Genomic DNA, 21,781 nt, shown 5'->3' with positions numbered 1-21,781 from the left:
ATACGAGAATGAGACATGCATGGTCCATGTCCTGTTTGTCTCCACCAACTTCCAGACCCCCGCCAGGGTCACCTAGATGTTCCACATCCAACAAAAGATAAAGTTGTCCAACAGATGTGTCTTGGGCCCGAGAACTGGCAGAAACCAAGCTGAGCTCAAATCACCAAAAATCAAAATCATGAGTTAAACAAGAGCTGTTGTTTTAAGCAACTGGCTGTCATGGTGTTTTATGATACAGTGACAGCTAACCAATACCAGAGTCAAGCAATCTGTGGTGATATTTTTCGAATAAAGAAATATAAAGTGGAAGCTAAATAAGAAGGTGAACCCAAAGAAAAACAGATAAGCATCCTCCTGAATATTAACCTTCATCAGGCGATAAAAGAAGACAGAGACAGAGACCAACATTGGAGCACTGGACTGAAGTCTCACGATCCAAAGGAGGAGCAGAAGGAGAGAGAGCACGAGCAAGGAACTCAGGACCGCGAGGGGTGCACCCACACACTGAGGCAATGGGGATGTTCTATCAGGAACTCACCAAGGCCAACTGGCCGGGGTCTGAAAAAGCATGGGACAAAACCAGTCTCGCTGAACATAATGGACAATGAGGACTATTGAGAACTGAAGAACAATGGCAATGGGTTCTTGTTCCTATTGCACGTAATGGCTTTGTGGGAGCCTAGGTAGTTTGGATGCTCACCTTAATAGACCTGGATGGAGGTGGGTGGTCCTTGGACCTCCCACAGGGCAGGGAAACCTGCTTGCTCTTTGGGCTGAGGAGGGAGGAAGACTTGATTGGGGGAGGGGGAGTAATGGGAGGTGGTGGCGGGGAAGAGGCAGAAATCTTTAATAATTAAATAAATTAATTAATAAAAAAATAACTTTTTCAAAAGAAAGAAGAAAAAAAAAGAAATATAAAGTGGGATGGATGGGTACATGCATAAATGGATGATTGATGGACGGATGCATGCGTGCAAGGATGTATGAATGCATGGATGCATGGATGGATAAATGGATGCATGGATGGACAGATGCAATAAAAAATTAGTTCTAAACTATTTGAATCAAAAAAATAAAATAAAATGATTACTTAGACTCAGGTTGGCTTACAAATAGCTATTAAATATGACCTCCTTCATTTGAGGAACTTCTGGTGACATGGAGCCCATTAGGATCATTCCTTGGAACAGACCTGCAGCTTCATCTCTCTGGTCCTCAAGTCCTTGGCTGTGGCTGTTCTCATAGTGACGATTCCAGCTAGTTTGGAGTTTTCAACCTGCAGCCACTGTTCAAAGTCCCTCAGGAGCTGGGAATAATCTTCATGGAGGTCATGTTCTTCCGGTAGGTTTGCCTGCAGGCAAGCATGTGATTAGATGTGAGAAAGGCCTGCTGGCCATGGTTCCTGGGGAAAGCAGAAGGATGAAGATGAGGACAGGGGACCTGGATGGTATGGTAGAGGCTCAGAGGGATGCTGAAGGGATCTCTATTAATCCATATTTAGAAGGCAAGAACATCTTTCACCATCACCTCTTTGGAGCTCCAGAAGCTATCGTCATCCTTGACCAGGACACCTACCCAGTGGTCGTCATCCTTGACCAGGACACCTACTCAGTGGTCATCGTCCTTGGCCAGGACACCTACCCAGTGGTCATCGTCCTTGACCAGGACACCTACTCAGTGGTCATCGTCCTTGACCAGGACACCTACCCAGTGGTCATCGTCCTTGGCCAGGACACCTACCCAGTGGTCACCGTCCTTGGCCAGGACACCTACCCAGTGGTCACTGTCCTTGACCAGGACACCTACCCAGTGGTCATCGTCCTTGACCAGGACACCTACCCAGTGGTCATCGTCCTTGGCCAGGACACCTACCCAGTGGTCATCGTCCTTGGCCAGGACACCTACCCAGTGGTCATCATCCTTGACTCCTACCCAGTGGTCATCACCCTTGACTCCTACCCAGTGGTCATCATCCTTGGCCAGGACACCTACCCAGTGGTCATCACCCTTGACCAAGATGCCTACCCAGTGGTCATCACCCTTGACTCCTACCCAGTGGTCATCAACCTTGACGCCTACCCCAGTGGTCATCATCCTTGGCCAGGACACCTACCCAGTGGTCATCACCCTTGACCAGGATGCCTACCCATACTGAAAGTGGTCATCTTTCCTCCATTCTTGTGGACACGTGGACAGAGCGAAATGAAAGCCAGTCCAGCCAAGTCCTTTCCCTGTCCCTCGGTGGTGCCTCACTCTTCCCTGATGTGGCCGGAGGGCCCTGGGCTCCAGTTCTATAGGCTCCTGAAGGTTGAGCTGCCTCCCTCCTTCTCCCCTCCTGGTGCAGACTGCAGCTGCATCTCAGCACTTTGAACTCACCCTCCCTCTGGGTCTCTGTATATATTACCCCCTCTCCTGAGAACATGCCTGCTGTGGTTTGAATGGTAATGGTCCCTAGAGCCTCATATATTTGAATGCTTGGCTCCCAGTTGGTAGACTGTTTGGGAAGAATTGGTAGCATGCCCTTGTTGGAGAAAGTGTACCACTGGAGGGGCAGGGGGTGGGGCTTTGAGGTTTCAAAAGAACCAGGCCATCCCCTGTGAGCTCTTTCTACCTTGTCCTATGGATGAAGATGTGAGCTCTCAGCTATTGCTCCAGCATCATTCCTGCTTGCTGTGGCCATGCTCCCTGCCATAATGATCCTGAACTCTAACCCTCTGAAACTGTAAGCGGTTTGCCTTTTTTAAGTTACCTTGATCATAGTGTTTTGTCATAGCAATAGAAAAGTATTTAAGACAATGCCTCTCCCTCCCTCTCCCGCTCAGTCTTGAGAGTTCAGCTGATATTTCAACATTCCTAGAAGGGCTTCTTCACCCCAGAACTGGGTATAGCACCTAGTCTAGATGCCAGCATATGCTATACCTTTTTAAAGTCTGCTTAAGTGCCTGAACCCCACTCCTTTGTTTCTCAAGTTGTGGTCCATATCTCAACAGCACAGACCATACACTGGAACTTGTTAGCCATGCAGAATCAGGCTACTGGATCAAGACCTAAATCTCAGATCTGTTTGCTATCTGGGGTCAGCAGGAGGTTTTTAACCCCAGTCCTCTCCCAACACTGGCTACTGCAGGGGGTCAGATAAGCGAGGGTCAGTCTTGTCCAGGTGTGTTCCTGACCTTCTGGAGTGATCCTGTAGGACCTCTGAAATCTTAGACCCCCCAAGACCCTCAGTTCTCTAGCAATTGGTTGCTTCTGAGGTCACATCAGGGGCAAGTAACAAGAAAGTAGATACATCCTGTGAGCTGAGCTGTGCTGGAGGCCCCCACCTCCTCAACTGACATCTCCCAAAGCCTGTGAGGCAGACTCACCTGACGCCGCTGCCTGGGAATGGGGTCCTGGGGGTTGATGAGAAAGCCAGCCTTTGGAATATTGTTGGTGAAGATCGGTTTCTTCCCCGTGTCCACCTCTGTTCTCTGCAGCTGCTCGTTTCTGATGAGACTGGAAAGGCAAACACACTTACTCAAGGCAGCTGTGTGATGAGAATCTATCAGGTCCCAGGAGAAGCAATAGTACCCGGGGCACCACGGAAACTTTGGTGATTCACTACTACTCTTAAGAACTTAGCAGTCACCTTTGGGGACAGTCAGAAGATTCCCAGACATGTTCATGCTATTTCTTACATTAAATTCATCTTACCATATGAGCGAGGTACACATACCTATGGATGCAGATAAAGAAGTAAGCTCAGGCAAGAACAGGCTGGAGGCTAACTCCCTAGTGAGGGATGCTCTCCAGTCCTCAGAACCCTACCAGAACCACTAACTGGACAAAAGGTGTGGATATCCCCAGGTTCCTGGCACCATGCCTGGTACACATCCCCTAGTCATATGCTCTTGAGACCCTAGGTAGTGAGGAGGCATTGTCTGAGACAAAGTGGGGAGCAAGGAAGGTCCTTACCTCAGCAGATTTTCCTCCAATAGCCGCAGGGCCTGCCAGGACTCCATCAGCTTCCTCAGATCATCCTGGACCATGGCCGCCCCCTCTGGGGAGGACTTTTTCATCACAAGCTGGCCCAGTGCTTGGAGCAGGGACAGCTGGACCTCTCTCTCTGGAATTTCAGCCAGCAGCCTCTGTGGGACACATGGATGGGCACACATGCATGTGAGGTACTAGTTTGGGGGAATCTGTGCACCCCAGAATGAAGGACATGCAGAAGGCTTTAGGGGAATGCAGGCGAAAGGATGAACCAGCACCTTACCTCAAGACCAGCCTCTTGGGACTCAGCATCCCATGGACGCACGTCCCCTTGGTGTGACTCCAGTGTCTGTGTGACCATGGTGACCCACTGCTGTAGCTCCGACAGCCGGTGGTTGAAGGTGCAGTGTTCCCGGACGCTCTGCTGACAGCTGTCCACGAGGTCCTGTGGTACAGTCAGGAGGGCCAGGAAGTCTGAATGCTGCTTGAGGCAGACTGTAAACGACACCCCCAATTCTCCTAGGTACCGAGACCTGCCTACACCCCCCCCCAAGGATCTAGGTCAAGGACCATTCCAGAAGATGGAGTAGACAGGATGTAAGGGCCAGAGATGGGAAGGCTGCTTTGACGTAGGACAGCAGGTAAACACATGAGCTCACAGTAGCTGTAGCTACAAAACCGAGCCAGTTAGCATTATAGCTTGGGTAGAAAGGGGCTCGTGAGGCCGCACCCCTAGCTGTTGGCAGTTGAAGGTTGCCGGGAAATGAGGAGTCATTTCTTCTTTGGGGTGCGGCTTCTTGTAGGCAGTGGTTGGCCCCACACCTAGCCCCATGTGGGCAGCACTAACTACTCAGTGGATAACAACTTTTAAATAGGGAAAGGGCAAGGTGGGGTGGGGACATGCTGGGGTGGTTCGGGAGGAGTAAGGGGGAGTGGTGGGGATATGATGAAGATTCATCGTCTGCATGTAGGAGATTGCCAGAGAATAACTTAAAATGGTCTTTAAAAAGAATGGGCAGGCTGTGACTCCTTGCAGCATTGTGGGGGAATCTGTAAATCTTGTGTGGAGGGCTGGAGCAAAGAGCTCTGAGGTTAGGGCTGTCTTCCAGGGTAAGTGATAGACAGAACAAAGGGGTGGAGCATAAGGCAGGCTGGCTGGCGTCACCCTAGGTTTTCTCTGGGGGTGCTTAAGATTCGTTGAGCCATGCCAACATACTTTCTTTTCTGTATATGATTATGATTCTATATAAAGGCTTTCAAGGCTACCTTGCTTTCTTTTCTCTTTTCTTTTTCTTTCTTTTTTTTTCTTTTTTTTCTTTTTCTTTTTTTGGCTCCATTCCTGGATCCTGTTTCCTGGGGCCTGTCAGTTTCTCAGAACCCTGAATCATGAGCCTTTCTCTTCCTTGTCTCCAAGAAAGCTGGGCACTGTCCTCAAAAGGATAGTCATTCTCCATTCTTCTGGTCCCCTTGCCTGGGACTCTGTGAACCCCCTTTTCAGCCCACCATGAGCCATTCAGACTCCAGCCTTCTGCCACTGCTCTCACTGAATGACCTCATGCCTCTGCGCTGGGCTTCTAAAGACCCCTATCTCCCTGTTTCTCAAAAAAAAAAAAAAATCACTGGCAAAGATATGAATGCCAGGCCCCTGCCAAGGGATTCTAAGTCCAGTGTGGGGGCTCAGAATTCCACACATTGAACCTGCCTTCAACAACCCAGCAAAGATAGCCTCAAACATTTCCTAGGCCCTATTCCTCTGCATCCCAGGACCTGGGTACCAATACTAGCTAACCATCCCAATAGCATCCTGCCATAGGGGCCTGTGGCCTCTGACACAGGAGCATGCTCCCTGTGGATGTGATTGTAAATCCTGCTTGCCAGCTTGACCCGAACTAGAATCAGCATGGAAACAGTCTTTGAAGGATTGTCTAGGAACGATGAACTGAGGTGAGACATTCCATAAAGATGAGCTGCACCACTCCACGGGCCAGGGCCCAGGACTACATGGGAAAAAAAGGAATAGTTGGATCTCTGTGAGTTCAAGGCCAGCTTGGTCTACACAGGGCTCCAGGGTCTATCGTTCTCCGCTTCCTGACTGAAGACACAGTGAGAGTGACTGCGTCAAGCTCCCACCACCACGGATCCCTGAACCGTGATGGACTCCACCCTGGAACTGTGAGCCGAAACAAACCTTGTTAATGTCATCTTTGTCGGATGATTTTGTCACAGGGATGGCAGGACATGAAGGTCGCCTGACTGTGAGGTAAAGATGAGCTTAAACTCCCTAGACTTAACAAGCACTGAATGTCTGGAGAAGGGGGACAGTTCCTCTTTACAGAAGCACAATGGGATGTCACCCTCTTGTGACCTCGAATGACACCAGCAAATGTGTCCTCTAATGATTGGCCTGCTCATTATTTGGATATGGCTTTTGGAGTTGATATTTGCAGTTTCTAGGGACTTCTAGAAGGTGGGAACAGTGTCCTATCTGTCTCTCTATGCCCTTCCCTTACCCCTGAGACGACCGAAGCAAGTTTACTGAGCAGAATTAGTGAATTCATCCAGACCTAAGGTCGCTTAGGCTAACAGGGCTCCTTCAGTCCTCAGTGTACGGTAATCATCACGTTTCCATGTAAGGGGCTCCCACTCTGTGGAGGGAGGGAGACATCCCTGCCCCATGTCTCACAAAATTCTCTCATGCCCGTCCATCTCCACAGGGATAAAAGCCTATTTGCCATGGCCCGGGATAGGGCTCTATGGTAGTCTGGATGTTGTTGGCCCCAGTAAGCTCATAGGGAGTGGTAGTATTAGGAGGTGTGGCTTTGTTAGAGTGGGCATAGCCTTGTTGAGGGAAGCGTGTCACTGTGGAGACAGGCTTTGAAGTCTCCGATGCTCAAGCTACACTCAGTGTAGATCTAGTTCATTTCCTGCGGCCTGAAGAACACTCAGCTCCTTTTCCAGCATCATGTCTGCCTGCACGCTGCCACGTCCCACCATGATAATGGACTAAATCTTTGAACTACAGCCAAGCCCAATTACATGTTTTCCTTTCTAAGAGTTGCTGTGGTCAGCTCCAGAGAATTGGGAGTGTGGGGGGCAGGGGAAGGGTGGAAGCAGAGAAGGGAGGAAGGAAAAGGAATGGGAAAATATATAGCTCAATAAAAACAACAAAAAAAGAGTTGCTGTGGTCACATGTCTCCTCACAGCAGTAAGAACCCGAACCAAGACAGGTTCTAAAGCCACACACAGGTGCAAGGGAGTCTTTGAAGTTCTAAAGAGGCCACTGGCTTGTCTGGGCACACACCAATCTTATAATACACAAAACTGCACTTTGGTTTGGTTAAGATTTTAATCTCACTCCTTAGAGGCAATGCTGGGCATGCTGCCTGGCGTGGTGTTAGTGGTTGTGGCACGGAAGAAATATTTCCTGACCTCTCCTTATGGCCAGAGCTTAGCTATCGGTAGCCACTTACACGCGACTTGATTACAATGTCTCTTTAAGAGTTTCTTTCCATTTTAGACATTTCTAAACAGTCTGTGAGAGTACTGTGTCCACTTGTTATCATCAGGATGGCAGAGAAGGTGTTTGCTATGGAAACAGGGCATACAGGGCCAGGTGGGCCGGAAGAAGTTAGCCTAGCACTGGGTTTTCTTGAGGTGTGGCCAGGGATCAGCGTGAACTCCATGATGATTAATTAAAAAGCAGAGTCAAGTCTGTCTGAATCAGGGTGTGTCGGGAGTCTGGAGCCTGCATCTCTGCTTGTCTCCATCATTTGTGTAGACGGCTGGGATTCTAAACATCCCACTGGAGGAAGTAGAACCAATCCTGGGCACCAGAAAGTGCTCTGGGGGCCACTAGAGGGCGCTGCAAACAAGGCTCTGAGGCCACCGGGTCTAGGGGGACACAAACAACTTTGTACCCACACAGGCAGATGGGACAAGCCAGCCTGCGAGTTCTCTCCTGTGGCCCTCATCACAACCTGAAACCCTGGCGTCACCCACTTGCTGATTCACTGTCCTTCCTCCCAATCCTCAGGAAAGCAAGGCCCTGTCTGTCGGTAAGCACTGTCTCCCCCACTAGAGCCCAGAACAGCAGCCGGCATACAGAAATTGCTCAACAATCAGAAATTACACAAATGAAGACGAGGAGAAAGAAAGATGGAAAGGAATGGAAGATGGAAGGAGAAAGAACCCAGGAATGTAGGATTCTAAGACCTGGCCCTCACTGCTCAGGCCCTTCCCTGGTCCCTTACCTCCAAGGACCTCTTCAGGGCTTGCTGGTCAGAGGAAATCTGGTCCACTTTGTGCTGGTGGTTAGAGTTCCCCTGGGCAAGAGGCCTCACAGCCTCTATCTGTGTCCCCAGATCAAGGCTTTCTTCCTGCAGCCCCTGTGATGGAGAAAAGCAAGTGAGGTTGGCCACCTGACCCTCCACCCAGAAGACCCCCATCCCAGAAGACCCTCCATCCAGAAGACTCTCCACACAGAAGACCCTCCACACAGAAGACCCCATCCAGAAGACCCTCCACCCAGAAGACCCTCTATCCTGGAGACCCAGTGGGGTGGGGGCTCTGAGTAGAGGAGTCCCTAGCTGGGGTTCCCAGAATAGCAAGCTCCCTCTATCAGTGGCTGCAGCACTTGGGTGGTCCAATAGATTCCTTTTCAGAACAAATGAATCTTTAAAATTCAGACACAAATATTCCAGGGCACTATTAAAATAAACTACAGGAAGACCAGACAGCATCTTGGGAAAGAAACTCACGTCTGGACTCTCACTTGGTGATCACTGGCTGTTAGGAAGAATTATAACCACTTCAGTGTTAAAGCCTCAAATGTGCCACGCTTAATGTTTTCCAGAGAACGCTGTCAGCTTATACAGGAACCGTGTTTGGGTTTGAAACAATAAACATTGTGTCATGTGCATGATAAAAACCAGTAAAGCTCTCCAGCCAGCCAGTGATTACCAATGACCCGCCTGCATGCAGTCCACACATGATATAAAACATCTCTTCCTAATCGCAAAATTGGTTTATTCAACTGAAAGTCTTGGGGCTCACCAAAAATAGTTCATACGACAGTTAGTTCTCATTGTCACCTTGACTGGATTTGGATCACCTAGGACACCTCTAGGTGTGTCTATGGGGATTAACCCATGAGGGAAAACCCATACTGAATGTGGACGGCGCCACCCCATAGGCTGGAGTTCCAAACGGAGTAAAAGGAGAACAGGACTGAGTACCTTGTTCAAACTTCGGAACCCACGCACAAACAAAGAAAAAATTGCTCGTCGCCCCATTAGGCTCCAGACCTAGCGGCATTGCGGTGCTAACAGCCCCGCTGAGCCCAGGAACTTACCAGCTGAATAAGCAGATTCTACTGAGACCCGCGAGTCAGGTCTGGGGTCAGGCTGGGCACTGCTTTGCAGCTTGCTGCCAGCAGGGGGAGCTCCCGCGCAGTTAACAGTGCGCCAGGTGACAGCCACTCACCTGCAACCTTAGCAGCTGGACCTGCTTTCCAGGAAGGTCCCGCTGAAGCCCTTTCTCTGCTTGGATCCTGGCTTGGAGGTCTAGAAGCTTCCTGTGTAGGGGGTCAAAAGCCACCCCGAAGTCCTTGTGCTGGACGAGCAGGCTCTGCAAATACAAATGAAGCATTTTCCTCACAGCGCCTGGGAAGAGCCGACAATGCTGCTCTCTCTGTACTGGCTCCTGATCCACCTTCTCCAGGAAGCACTCCCTGATGGAACACTCTAGTGTTCTCTTACCACACTTTAGCCATGGTCCTCGAGAACAGCCCTCCCCCATATTCCAAGTCTCACCGGAAGCTTGTTTGTAAATAAGGTTTTATTAGACTGCGGTCCAGCCTACTCATTTCCTTTTGGTTCTCTGATATGGAGGCGGAGCTGGGCCAACTGCCTGACAAACACTGGCATCTTCACTGCCTGGGTGCTTGCAGCAGCAGCCTGTAGACCAGAGGTTCTCAACCTTTGGATCGAGACCCCTTTGGGGTCAAATGAACCTTCCACAGGGTTCACCTAAGATGACTGGAAAACTCAAATATTTATATTATAATGCATAGTAATAGTAAAATTACAGTTATGAAGTAGCAACAAAAAAAAATTTTTTTGGTTGGGGGTCACCACAACATGAGGAACCTCATTAAAGGGTCGTAGCACTGGGAAGGTTGAGAGCCACTGATCTAGAACTTTGCTGAGACCACTCTGCAGCCGCCTCCTGTAACTAACTACCAGCAGCCGCAATGGTGAGAGTGCAGACCTCACTTCCTTTCTGGTTTCCCCAGCTCCTGCAACCCTGTCTCATCCTGCTGAAGTGAGAATTGTTGGCTTGGTGTCAGGCGATGCAGCCTGAACCCTGACCTTGCCATCATAAGATACCTGACACTCTCCTCACCTGTAAAACAGGGAAGCTGGCAGCACCTCCCCCACAGTGTCAGCTGGACAAAGAGTAGCAGGTGCCTGGCCCAGAGCCAACACCTGTAGACCATAGCTATTATTATCATCATTACTGGTCACTTGGCAAATATTTGGCAGCTAGAACTGGCTGTCTGCAGAGTGCCAACCCATTGCTTTGACTTATTGCAGTCAGAAGCATGCCATTAATAGAATTCACTAGCTGTGGAATAATCTTTTAGTACACTGTGAATATGTGTTACCCTCATTGGTTAATAAAAAAGCTCACTGGCCAATAGCTAGGAAGAAAAAGGTTCGACGGGACATGTGGTCAAAAAGAGCCTGGGGAGAAGAGGGAGGAACTGCCAGGAGACAAGGAGAGAAGCAAGATGGACATGCCATGCTGATAAAAGGTACCACTATGTGGTAGAGCTTAGATACGACATATGGGTTAATTCAAGTTGTAAGAGCTAGTTAGTAATAAGCCTAAGCTATCGGCTGAGCATTTATAATTAATACTAAGTCTGGGTGGTTATTTGGGATCTGACCAGCAGTCCTGATGAAAAACTCCACCTACATTCACTCCTAGGATCATGGGGGGTTAAAGTTAGTAGGCACTTGTATCTGCATTTTCTACTACATTTAGTTTATGTATGTGCGTGCGTGCACCCGTGTTGCACACATATAAACATGTGGAGGTCAGATGACAGCTGTAGGAGTTAGTTTTCTTCTCCTACCATCTGGACCCTGGGGATTGAAATCGAGTGGAGGCTGAGCAGCAAACACCTCCACTAGTTGAGCCAACTCACCCACCCCATCTTTGCTTGCCCATCCGCTCTGCAGAAGATGGGGTGGCTTGATTGAAATGTAGGGTTATGAGTGACCAGCAGCAGACAGGTGACTAGGGAGCCAGTTAGAGGGGCCATGTGAAAGTCTTGCCCTGTCTATGGACACAGAACCCAAACCTGTGGGAAACAAAGGCATTTATCCAGAGCCACGGGGAAGGGGGATAAGACTGAAATCAGGGTACCAAGAAGGGCTGTACCCACCCCGTGGCCACACTCCAGGGTGGAGCTCTGATGCTCACCTGCAGTTTGCTCTTCCTCTGCAGAAGGCTGTTATGCAGTAAGTCTCGGTCCCTCACAGAACTCGCCACCTGCTCCAGGAGAGCGGCTGCTCTGTCCTGGCCAAAGATGCTACCGAGCAAGTCCATCTTCAGCTGCAGCATCGCCAGCTGCTCTTTCAGGCGGGAGCTTTCTGCTAGGGCCGCCTGTGGGAGACAAGGGACCATGCCCGTCAGACAGCCAGGTAGGCCCAAGCTCACACCGTTTCCTACTGTTCCTGCAATGGAGCCGTGACTCTGCGGGCGTTGGAAGAAGCAGCACAGTAGAAACAGACTGATAGAAATACATCGGGAGGCCCTGAATTTCAGGATCCATGTTGGTTGTCTTCTACCAAGCCTCACCCATCTCATTACCAAAGGCCAAGTAGCAACTCATCACCTTTCCTGTCTGGGAACCCTGTCCCCCCCATCATCACCACCACCAGCTATGGCACCCTGTCCCCCCCATCATCACCACCACCAGCTATGGAACCCTGTCCCCCCCATCACCACCACCACCAGCTATGGAACCCTGTCCCCCCCATCACCATCACCACCAGCTATGGCACATGCTCAGTCTCTCTCACCTGGACCATGGCTCCTGCCTGCCTGCTGTTTCTAAGCTGGTACCCCAGAGCTGACTCTCCATACCTCACCAGCTTGTTCCCCCGGGCCTCTACACCAGTCCCTCTCAACCTTCCTAATGCTGTGACCCTCTAATACAGTTCCTCATGCTGTAGTGACTCCCAACCATAAAAATATTTTGTTGCAGCCGGGCGGTGGTGGCGCACACCTTTAATCCCAGCACTTGGGAGGCAGAGACAGGCGGATCTCTGTGAGTTCGAGACCAGCCTGGTCTACAAGAGCTAGTTCCAGGACAGGCTCCAAAACCACAGAGAAACCCTGTCTCAAAAAACCAAAAAAAAAAAAAAAAATTTTGTTGCTACTTCATAACTGGAGTTTTGCTACTGCTCGGAATTATAATGTAAATATCTGATGAGCAGGATATCTGATATGTGATGCTGTTGTGACCCACAGGTTGAGAAACACTATTCCACAGTGACCCTCCATCACCAACAGACCCTCTGACATTCTGAAAACACCTTGCTTTTGGACTCCTGGCCTTGAGAACTAAGAGACAATAGACTTTTTTTTTTTTAAAAAAAAAAAAAAAAAAAAAAGATTAGCCAGGAGGTGGTGGTGCACGCCTTTAATCCCAGCACTAGGGAGGCAGAGGCAGGCAGATCTCTGTGAGTTCGAGGCCAGCCTGATCTACAAGAGCTAGTTCCAGGACAGGGACCAAAAAAGCTATGGAGAAACCCTGTCTCGAAAATTAAAAATAAAATAAAATAAAAAAATTAAAAAAAGATTTATTTATTTATTTATTTATTTATTACATATACAGTGTTCTGCTTGCATGTATATTTCAGGCCAGTAGAGGGTACCAGATTTCATTACAGATAGTTGTGAGCCACCATGTGGTTACTGGGAATTGAACTCAGGACCTCTGGAAGAGCAATCAGTGCTCTTAACCTCTGAGCCATCTCTCCAGCCCTAGACTTTTTTTTTAAGACAAGGTTTTACTCTGTAGCCCAGGCTGGCCTGCAGATTACTACATAGCTTAGGCTGGTCTTGAACTCACAGCGATCCTCCTGCCTTTGTCTCTAAAGGGCTGGGATTACAAACATGAACCATAGTATCAGAGTCCACAGCTATATGACATGACTCTGAACACACAAAAATTATAAATTAATTAGAATTTCTGTCTATCACATGGAATGGTATGAATGGTTTTTATCAAATAAAAGGACAGGTTTGGGACGTTCTGACCTTAAACTGAGGTTTGTAGTCACACTCAAAAAAGGTGACCATCAGAGGCTGGAGACAGGGCTCAGCCACCCTTCCAGAGGACCTGGGTTTGATTCCCAGCACCTACATAATGTCTGACAAGTGTCTGTAAGTCTCCTTCAGGGAGATCTGATGCCCTCTTCTGGCCTCTGTGGGTACCAGGGACACAGTGGTGCATAGGCACACACACAGACAAAACATACACACACACACACACACACACACACATAAATAAAATAAAAAATTTAGAAAGATGAGCACCAGAGCCTCAGAGATAGCACAGTGATTGAGAAAGCATACAACAATTGCAGAGGACCTGGGTTCAATTCCCAGCACCCACCTTAACTCCAGCTTCAGGTGGACCTGTTGCCCTGGCCTCCTAGGGAACCTGTGCTCACAGCACATGCCCACACAAGTCATACATATAATCAAATCTGTTTTTCAACTTTAAAAAAAAAAAAAAAAAGATGACCAGCATCCTTCAGTGTCTACACATGGGAGGTAGGATCATGTCCTGCTGTCAGTAACCATGGAGCTGGGCTTGGTGGCACACTTCTTTAATCTTAGCATTTGGAGGGCAGAGCAAGTAGATCTCTGAGTTAATGGCCAGCCTGATCTACACAGTAAGCTCTAGGCTAGACAGGCATACAAAGGGAGACCCAGTCTCAAAAACTAAATAAAATAAATAATTAGGGAGAGATTGAAGTTGGGGAGATGGCTCAACATTGAGGCACTTACTAAACAAGCCTGAGGACCTGAGTTTGAATCCTGAAAAACCCAAACAAATGCTGGATGGGAGTGGTGGCCCAGCTGTAATTTCAGCTTATGACGGCAGAGGTGGTAGCGGATTCCTAAAGCAAGCTGGCTAGCAAGACTAACCACACCAGTGAGCTCTGGGTTCAGCGAATAAGGTGAAAGATCAATCGAGTGATTCCCAACACAAACCTCAGGCTCACACATGTGCACACCCCAAACTGCAGGCTGAGCAGTGTTCTCCAGGCTCATACATGTGCATGCCCCAAACTGCAGGCTGAGCAGTGTTCTCCAGGGTCACACATGTGCACGCCCCAAACTGCAGGCTGAGCAGTGTTCTCCAGGGTCACACATGTGCACGCCCCAAACTGCACGCTGAGCAGTGTTCTCCAGGTGAAGCAGGGTCAACCCTGAGTAAAGATTCTCCCAGCAACACCCGGGAGGCTAGAATGGTGAGGGGGAACTGTTCTGATGTGTTGGTGATGGTCCTGTGTCTTGTGGGATGGTGGGTACTTTTCCCAGCAATCTTCACATTTTTCTCGGGAATGTAGGTATGTTTTTATAAGCAGAATAAAAACATATAAAATGCAGCTGGCACCTGGCACCTTTTCATGCCTCTGTCTGCTCTGTGTGTCTGAGAATCCCTGGACACAGGAGCATCTCACGGATTGAGCTCAGTGGTCTCACAAAGCAGGGTTTATGAGCCAATCAAAGCCCCAGTGTTGAGGGACCCTGGTGGATGCTGCCAGACGCTCTCTCTGTAACCACTTCTCTTTCTCCAAATAGCCAACGTTTGTTTTGTGCCCAACTGAAGGCACAGAATTATTAGTGTTACTGGTACAACCAGTCATGACAATTTCACCATCTTCAACCAGACACTGGGGGGGAGGGGTATAAAGGACGGTCATGTGACCTGCCCAACCAATGAAATGAAAGATTCCCAGGAAGGCTTTACTTCCTTGTTGGCAGTGAAAGTGGTGATGGATGGAGGGAGTCCTTGGGCTCCTGTGACAGTTCCCGCCAGTAACAAATACCGCTTGCTCCTTGGCAGCTAAGTGGGGGCCAGAAAGAGACATGCCTTGGAGCTAGCAGAGCCTGTGTTCCGGATGACACCGCTGAGCCATTAAATTGGCCTATCACCTCTGTATTTGAAGTTTCCACTGGTCAGGCTGTCACTGAAGACACAGTGAAGGCAATGACGCTGGCAGAGCCATTAATACTCTGCTTATGGTGGAGTCCCCAAGGGAGACAAAATTGTGGTCTCGAGAAGATCCATGAAAAGTCACACCAGGCTTTGGCTCTACCTGAGGACTAAGGATGACTTCGGTCCCTGAGAACAAGTGATGGCCCTTCCTGTACACTTGGCACTTGGCTGACACAGAGCAGTGAACGGGACTCAGGTGTCTTGAGGACCCCGGTGTGCACTTGCCCCCAGGAAAGTAGCTGAGATGCCACCCCTTAGGCCAGCTGCCTCCCCAGCCCCACACTGGTTACCTCAATCTGGGGTAGAAAGGTGTGGATGGAGGGTAGGTCCGGCAGGCTGGTGGTGATGTCCAGGAGCCTCTGGGCCAGGGCCTTCCACAGCTGCAGGTCATTGAGGGGCCGCTGGAACCGCTGCCACAGCTCTGCCCTGGTCGCATGGTGGAGCCTAGCGTTCTTTCCCTTCATACTGCCAGGGCAGCACAGGGCACAGATCCAGAGAGAAGAGAGTGAGATAAGCTCAGGGTAAGGCCTCTGCCCAGGCTGCCAGGGCAGGGAATGCCCTCCTTACACACGGACTGCACCGAGTGTGTATGGACACACACATAGGCCGTAGGGGAGAACTGGTAACCACTGAGACAGAACGGCAGTGACCACAGACCTGGAGTCTTCCTGAGCACAGGCGCTTGGCTCCCTCAGGCCTGTAAGTGCTTAAGGAAATGGGATATACGAGTATCCTCTGGTTCTGCAGTATCTGAAAATCTGGGAGTCTAGAGTAAGGCCCAGCAGCTGTGGCTTGTGTGCCTTAGCTGTCAATTCCCTCTGAAGAATTAGCAACACAGTGCTCTTTACACTGCTCCGGGAACATTCATGATTTTAACACCCTTCACACTGCTCCCAGGAACATTCATGATTTTAACACCCTTCACACTGCTCCCGGGAACATTCATGATCCCAACATCCTTCACATTGCTCCCAGGAACATTCATGATCCTAACACCCTTGACACTGCTCCTAGGAACATTCAAGATCCCAACGCCCTTTACACTGCTCCCCGGAACATTCATGATCCCAACACCCTTCATGCTGCTCCCGGGAACATTCATGATCCCAACACCCTTCACACTGCTCCCAGGAACATTCATGATTCCCGACCTACCCCTGCTTCAGCATCCAGCACTATCCCAATTTTACAGATGTGAGACCTAGGAACAGCTGTGGGAGAGAGACACAGCAGACGAAGTTCCTCTGTCCACCTGAAGGAATCCCCCATAACCAGGCAGGGATATAAGATGTACTATGGGGTGCTATTGGGATGGTTGAGCTATTTTTAGGATGCCTTCTGAACAAAAATAGGTGAGCGCCCCAATGTGCAATGCTCACTTCTGCAGTGGGAGGCCATCACTCTGCTCTTTGCTGAGCCCAATTGTTCCCACGGGCAGAGAGGTAAGTAGAGGCAGTGTTGAAGATACATTCTGATACTTAAGTCTCAGCATGGTCAGAGGCAGAGGAGTGGTGTTCACTTACATAGCAGCTCTCCCTATGACCCTGCATGGCAAAACCCTCCCAACAGTCAGCCACTCAAGACCAGCAGAGGCGGGCCTTTGAACCCCCTCGCCCCCAGCCATGAATAGCAAATCTCATGCCTCTTGCTGGGAGTCAAATGTGAGAATGAGGAGAGAGCAGATTCTCTGCAGAGTGGAGACTGGCCATCCCCAGACAGCCCATCTTACACACACACACACATACATACACACACACACACACACACACACACACACACCACATGGTGCCAAGTATCCAGCACCCTTAGCCCTGCCCACCCTCAGTCCTGCCTGCCCTCTGCCTCCCTGGGTACCTTTGATATTCCTGAATGGCAGCCACCACACTGTCAGAGAGTGACTGTAGGTCGGGGAAGGCGACAAGCTCCTTCAGTTGAGTTTGTAGTCGGTCTACACGGAGTTCCTCTGAAGCCAGTGAAGCCCGGGTCCCCTGCAAGACATGACAACCAGGCACTGGTGAGGCCCCTTGGGGAATGACAGTGTGTGTGCAGAGGCTGAGTAGAGGTCGGGGACTGGCCAGGCTGGAGGAGCTGGTCACCAAGGGTATGGACTGGGGGGATCTCACCCTTAGGCTCAGCCCCTGCTCACTTCCCTGTAGCAGCCTGGTTACACATAATGTCATCTTCCTCACAGTGACACTGTGACAAATGCCAGCTTCATTCTACTCTAGCTGTTCCCATTGGATACAGGCTTTTCCATTGGTTCTGGGATTTTTTTTTTTAATTTTAAATTTTTTTCCCCACTCCCTCTTCTTCTTCCCTCCCCCAGCCCCATCAACTCCCCAGAGAGACCAAGGCACATTGTTCCTAGGAAGGAACAAGGCTCTCCCCACTATATCCAGGGTGAGCAAGATATCCATCCAAAGAGAATGGGTTCCAAGAACTTTATGTCTTTGAAGAAAGAAATTGAAGAAGATACCAGAAAATGGAAAGATCTCCCATGCTCTTAGATAGGTAGAATAAACATAATAAAAATGGCAATCCTACCAAAAGCAATCAATAGATTCAATGCAATCCTCATCAAAATCCCAACACAATTCTTCACAGACCTTGAAAGAACAATACTCAATTTCATATAGAAAAACAAAACCCAAGGATAGCCATAACAATCCTGTACAATAAAGGAACTTCTGAAGGCATCACATCCCTGACATCAAGCTCTATTACAGAGCTACAGTAATGAAAACAGCTTGGTATTGGCATAAAAACAGGCAGATTGACCAATGAATTGAATCGAAGACCCGGATATTAATCCACATACCTATGAACATCTGATTTTTGACAAAGAAGCTAAAATTACACCGTGGAAAAAAAACATCTTCAACAAAATGGTTCTGGCATAACTGGATGTTAACATGTAGAAGAATGCAAATAGATCCATATCTATCCCCATGCACAAAACTCAAGTCTAAATGGATTAAAGACCTCAATGTAAATCTGACCACACTGGTTCTGGAATATCTTAAACTGCAGTTCAATCTTGGATGAACAAAAAGGATGACGATGAAGAACAACGCTCCAACAAGAGGGATTTAGAGAATGTAGACCACTGGAGAAAGGAGAGGAACCCGTCTGAACCAGGGCAGTCTGGTCCCACAATCCCCACTCCCAACCACTATAGCACGCTGCAACTCAGAATGAAGCGAGTGGCCCTTGAGGATGCGTGGTCCCCTGTGTAGAAAGATGCAGTGTGATCTGTCTTGCAGGGAGGCTGGATGAAAAAGCTACCAAATACATAAAGGTGGATGAGGACACCTTAGCACCTTAGCGTTGTGGTGGGGCAGGAGAGAGATCAGAGTGACTTTTATCTTTTTACGCCCACCCATTTGAGGGGCTAGGGAAGGAACCTGGAGTCTCAATCAAGCTAGCTGAGCCTCAGCACTGGCTTCGGACAGGTCCTTCAAATGCATCATGATATGAACAATAGAGTAAGGCTTGGGGATCTTTATCTAAAGCCTGTCTGCAGGTCACACTTCCTGTGGTTCCAATGGTGCTGGCAGCAGTGCTGTGAGTTTTTTTGGAGGTGTGCCACTGAAGGGATCCATAGGGCCTGCTTATCAGCTGGCTGGCCCTGCTTTCTGGCTTAAGAGGTGAATGGTTTACTCTGCCATAGACTCTCACCATGACTCGCTGTCCCCACCAGAGGTCCAAAGAAAGGCAACCAATGGATCTCAAATGGCACCTCCAGAACATGTGCCACGACAAACCTTTGTTCCTCAAAAGTCGGTTGCCTCTGCTGTTTTGTTACAGTAACATGGAGGTGACTAAGACTTCCTGAGTGGGTAGGAACCCACACTGCCTTCCCGAAATGGGTGTCCTTGTCTGATCTTCCCAGACCCTGCCCTGTGTTTTCCTCTCGTCAGCTCTCCATTGTGAGCTCCCCTCCACTGCTAACCTCACTGCTCCCTGGCCAGAACACCCATCCCTCATCCCAGTGCTAAGGAAAGGACTTCAAAGCCCAAGTCTGGGTGTCCTGTGTTCCTTGGGTCTTAATTAGTCACCAGTTTACTGTGCTCCTTTAGGGATTGCAAGGGGGAAAATATTTCAAGCATCCAATTCTTTGTCTGGAAAATGGAAATAAACACTTGCCTTCTAAATGACCCTTTCAGGGCACTCAGGTGCCAAAGGATAACACACACCAGAGAGCATGCATAAAGCCGATTACAATTCTCCATCACAGAGTAACTCCAAGTGGCAACCTGAGGTCCAATGCACCCCTGAACTTACTGAGAACAGCCTCCAGTGGGCCACCAGCTCATCCTCTGTGGCTGTCTTCACTGTGGGCTCCAAGTCCTCATGGGCCAACCTCTGAAGACTTTTCTTGAACTCTCCCAGCTCCGCCTCCAGCTGCAGGATCTGCTGCCCACAGGCCCCCTTGGACTGGAGCAGGCCTTGCAGCCTCCCTTCCTCCTCCTTCCAGAGGACTCTCAGCTTCTCCAGGACCCCTCGCATCTCCTCCAGCTCGCCTGAGATCTTCTCTGCACCCAAAGGAGAGGTGTTCCGAATGACACCCTCAGCCTGCTCCTCCAACCTGTCCAGAGACTCCTCGCCCTTAGGGAAATCCTTGGCAATGTCCTGTCCAGGGTGATGGGGAGACAGCAGGAAAGCAAAGGTTAACTGTGCTCTCAGAGCAGGCCTGGGGATCACGCCAAGGGTGACTGTCTGTGACTGCTCCAGGTAACGTGGGCTTGTGGGGTGTGAACTGTTTCCCGTCTCCACTAAGCCACTGAGTACTTACAGGAGGATGTCTCTGTCGGGTGTGCCTGTCTTCAGCACTGTCTGGCATTTGCAAACATTTCTTTAAAACAAATCAACTTGAAGCCATCAGCAAGATATGCAGTGGGGCCACAAGGAATCAAGGGACACCGAGCCTCACTGTACGTGTGTGTGCCAATACCTATTTGGATTTCAGTTGCATGCCTATCTGTATTGCTGATTCTTATAGATACATGGAAAATGTGTATGTGGCTGAAGTAGCCCAGGTTGGCCTCAATATAGACCTAAAAATAACTTTAAACTTATGATACTCAGAGTTCCCAGGTGCTGGCATTACAGCTATGTATAGCCATGCCTGTTTCTTGTTTGTTTCTTAGTTGGTCGGTTGGTTGGTTTTTGGCTTTGGTTTTGGTTATAGTTTTTCGAGACAGGGCTTCTCCTTGTAGCCCTGGCTGTTCCAGAACTCACTATGTAGACCAGAGTGGCATTGAGTTCACAGAGATCCACCTGCCTCTGCTTCCTGAGTGCTGGGATTAAAGGCATTCACCACCGCTACCCAGCTCCATGCCTGGCTTTTGTTTCTATATTAATTATGAATGGTACTGGCTTTCCCCTTTACAACAGTGATTCAAGTTTTCTTTTCTCTCCTTTTTTAGTAAACAGGCTCTGATTATAGACATGCGCACATCTTTATACTTATCTTTCCAGGCTGGCTCCCAAGCTTCCATGCTCCCACCTTAAGCCCCCAAGCATCAGGCTGATGGCTGTGCACCTCCACCTGACTCTTAGGTTTTTTTTCTAAATGTTCACCAATTTCTTCAAAGGCCAGTTGACTTTAATATAAATTAACACACCAAGCACATAGTGCAGGGAAAGCTGAGAAGCAGCTCTTGAATTGCTGAAGATAACTTGCTGTCTGGTCCAAAGGGAACTGCAGTTCCCCAGACTCCAACAGGCAGTGCAAACATCACGAAATGAGCTCAGCCTGGACCATAGCCCCTTACAGCCTGGCATCCTCACCATCCTCAGCTCCTGCTATCTCACTATGCGCTCTCTATTCTCCATCCCCTGCTGGTCTCCCCTCTCTTGCAGACAGCCATGGCCATGTCCAGTCTGCTAGCCATGTCCAGTCCACTTGTTTCTCTCTCTGTCATGGACACTGCCAGATGCCTCTGGCTGTTCTCACTCTCAACAATCATAACACAGAGAAGTCAAGAGTTTCTTCACTGTACATCTTTTGCATATGTCTAGGGCAAAACCCTTGCATACATTCACTAGATGCAGGATCTAGAGGCTTCCTGACGGCCATGCAGTGTGAAAGGTGACATGGACCCACTTCTCCTGACCCTGCCCACAGCTCTTCATCGTGGCATGATTGGCATTTGAGTGGGATGATTCTCCACCGTGGTGCTGCTCTGTCTACTATAAAGTGTATAGTTGCAGCCCAGGTCTCCATGTTCTGGGAGCCAGGGGCAGCACCCACTCAGACTGGTACTGAATAAAAATGGCTCCTGACTTGCCACGCACCCTGAACTGAGACCCATGAGTCTAGACCCGGCTACTGGAATCCTGTGGGTTCAAGTGTCCCATCTGTCAGCCACTACCCCAAATGTTTTGTACTGGGTCCCCCAGCACTCTTCCAAGGAGTCTGTGCTGTGGGCTGTGGGCATCTGTGTCTGGTGTGAAAACTAATAGTATCCCCATTTGCAACTTGTAGGGTGTCCGTCA

General features: G+C 49.3%; 1 protein-coding gene across 1 annotated transcript in view; it reads right to left on the bottom strand.

Moving 5' to 3' along the window:
• Positions 1–21,781, bottom strand: part of Syne3 (spectrin repeat containing nuclear envelope family member 3) — an 81,312-nt gene that overhangs the window by 13,603 nt on the left and 45,928 nt on the right. Inside the window, exons 6-15 of the mRNA XM_057783276.1 lie at positions 19,565–19,912; positions 17,135–17,268; positions 15,571–15,745; positions 11,461–11,643; positions 9,454–9,597; positions 8,223–8,357; positions 4,256–4,417; positions 3,955–4,127; positions 3,366–3,495; positions 1,193–1,351 (exon numbers count right to left, since the gene is read on the bottom strand). Coding sequence (XP_057639259.1) covers positions 1,193–1,351; positions 3,366–3,495; positions 3,955–4,127; positions 4,256–4,417; positions 8,223–8,357; positions 9,454–9,597; positions 11,461–11,643; positions 15,571–15,745; positions 17,135–17,268; positions 19,565–19,912 — 1,743 coding nt within the window. The remainder of the gene's footprint in view (positions 1–1,192; positions 1,352–3,365; positions 3,496–3,954; positions 4,128–4,255; positions 4,418–8,222; positions 8,358–9,453; positions 9,598–11,460; positions 11,644–15,570; positions 15,746–17,134; positions 17,269–19,564; positions 19,913–21,781) is intronic.

This window comes from Chionomys nivalis, chromosome 10, assembly GCF_950005125.1.
Source record: "Chionomys nivalis chromosome 10, mChiNiv1.1, whole genome shotgun sequence".
Lineage (NCBI taxonomy): Eukaryota > Metazoa > Chordata > Mammalia > Rodentia > Cricetidae > Chionomys > Chionomys nivalis.
Note: the sequence above shows the minus strand (reverse complement) of the source record. Positions and strands in the feature narration are given on the sequence as shown.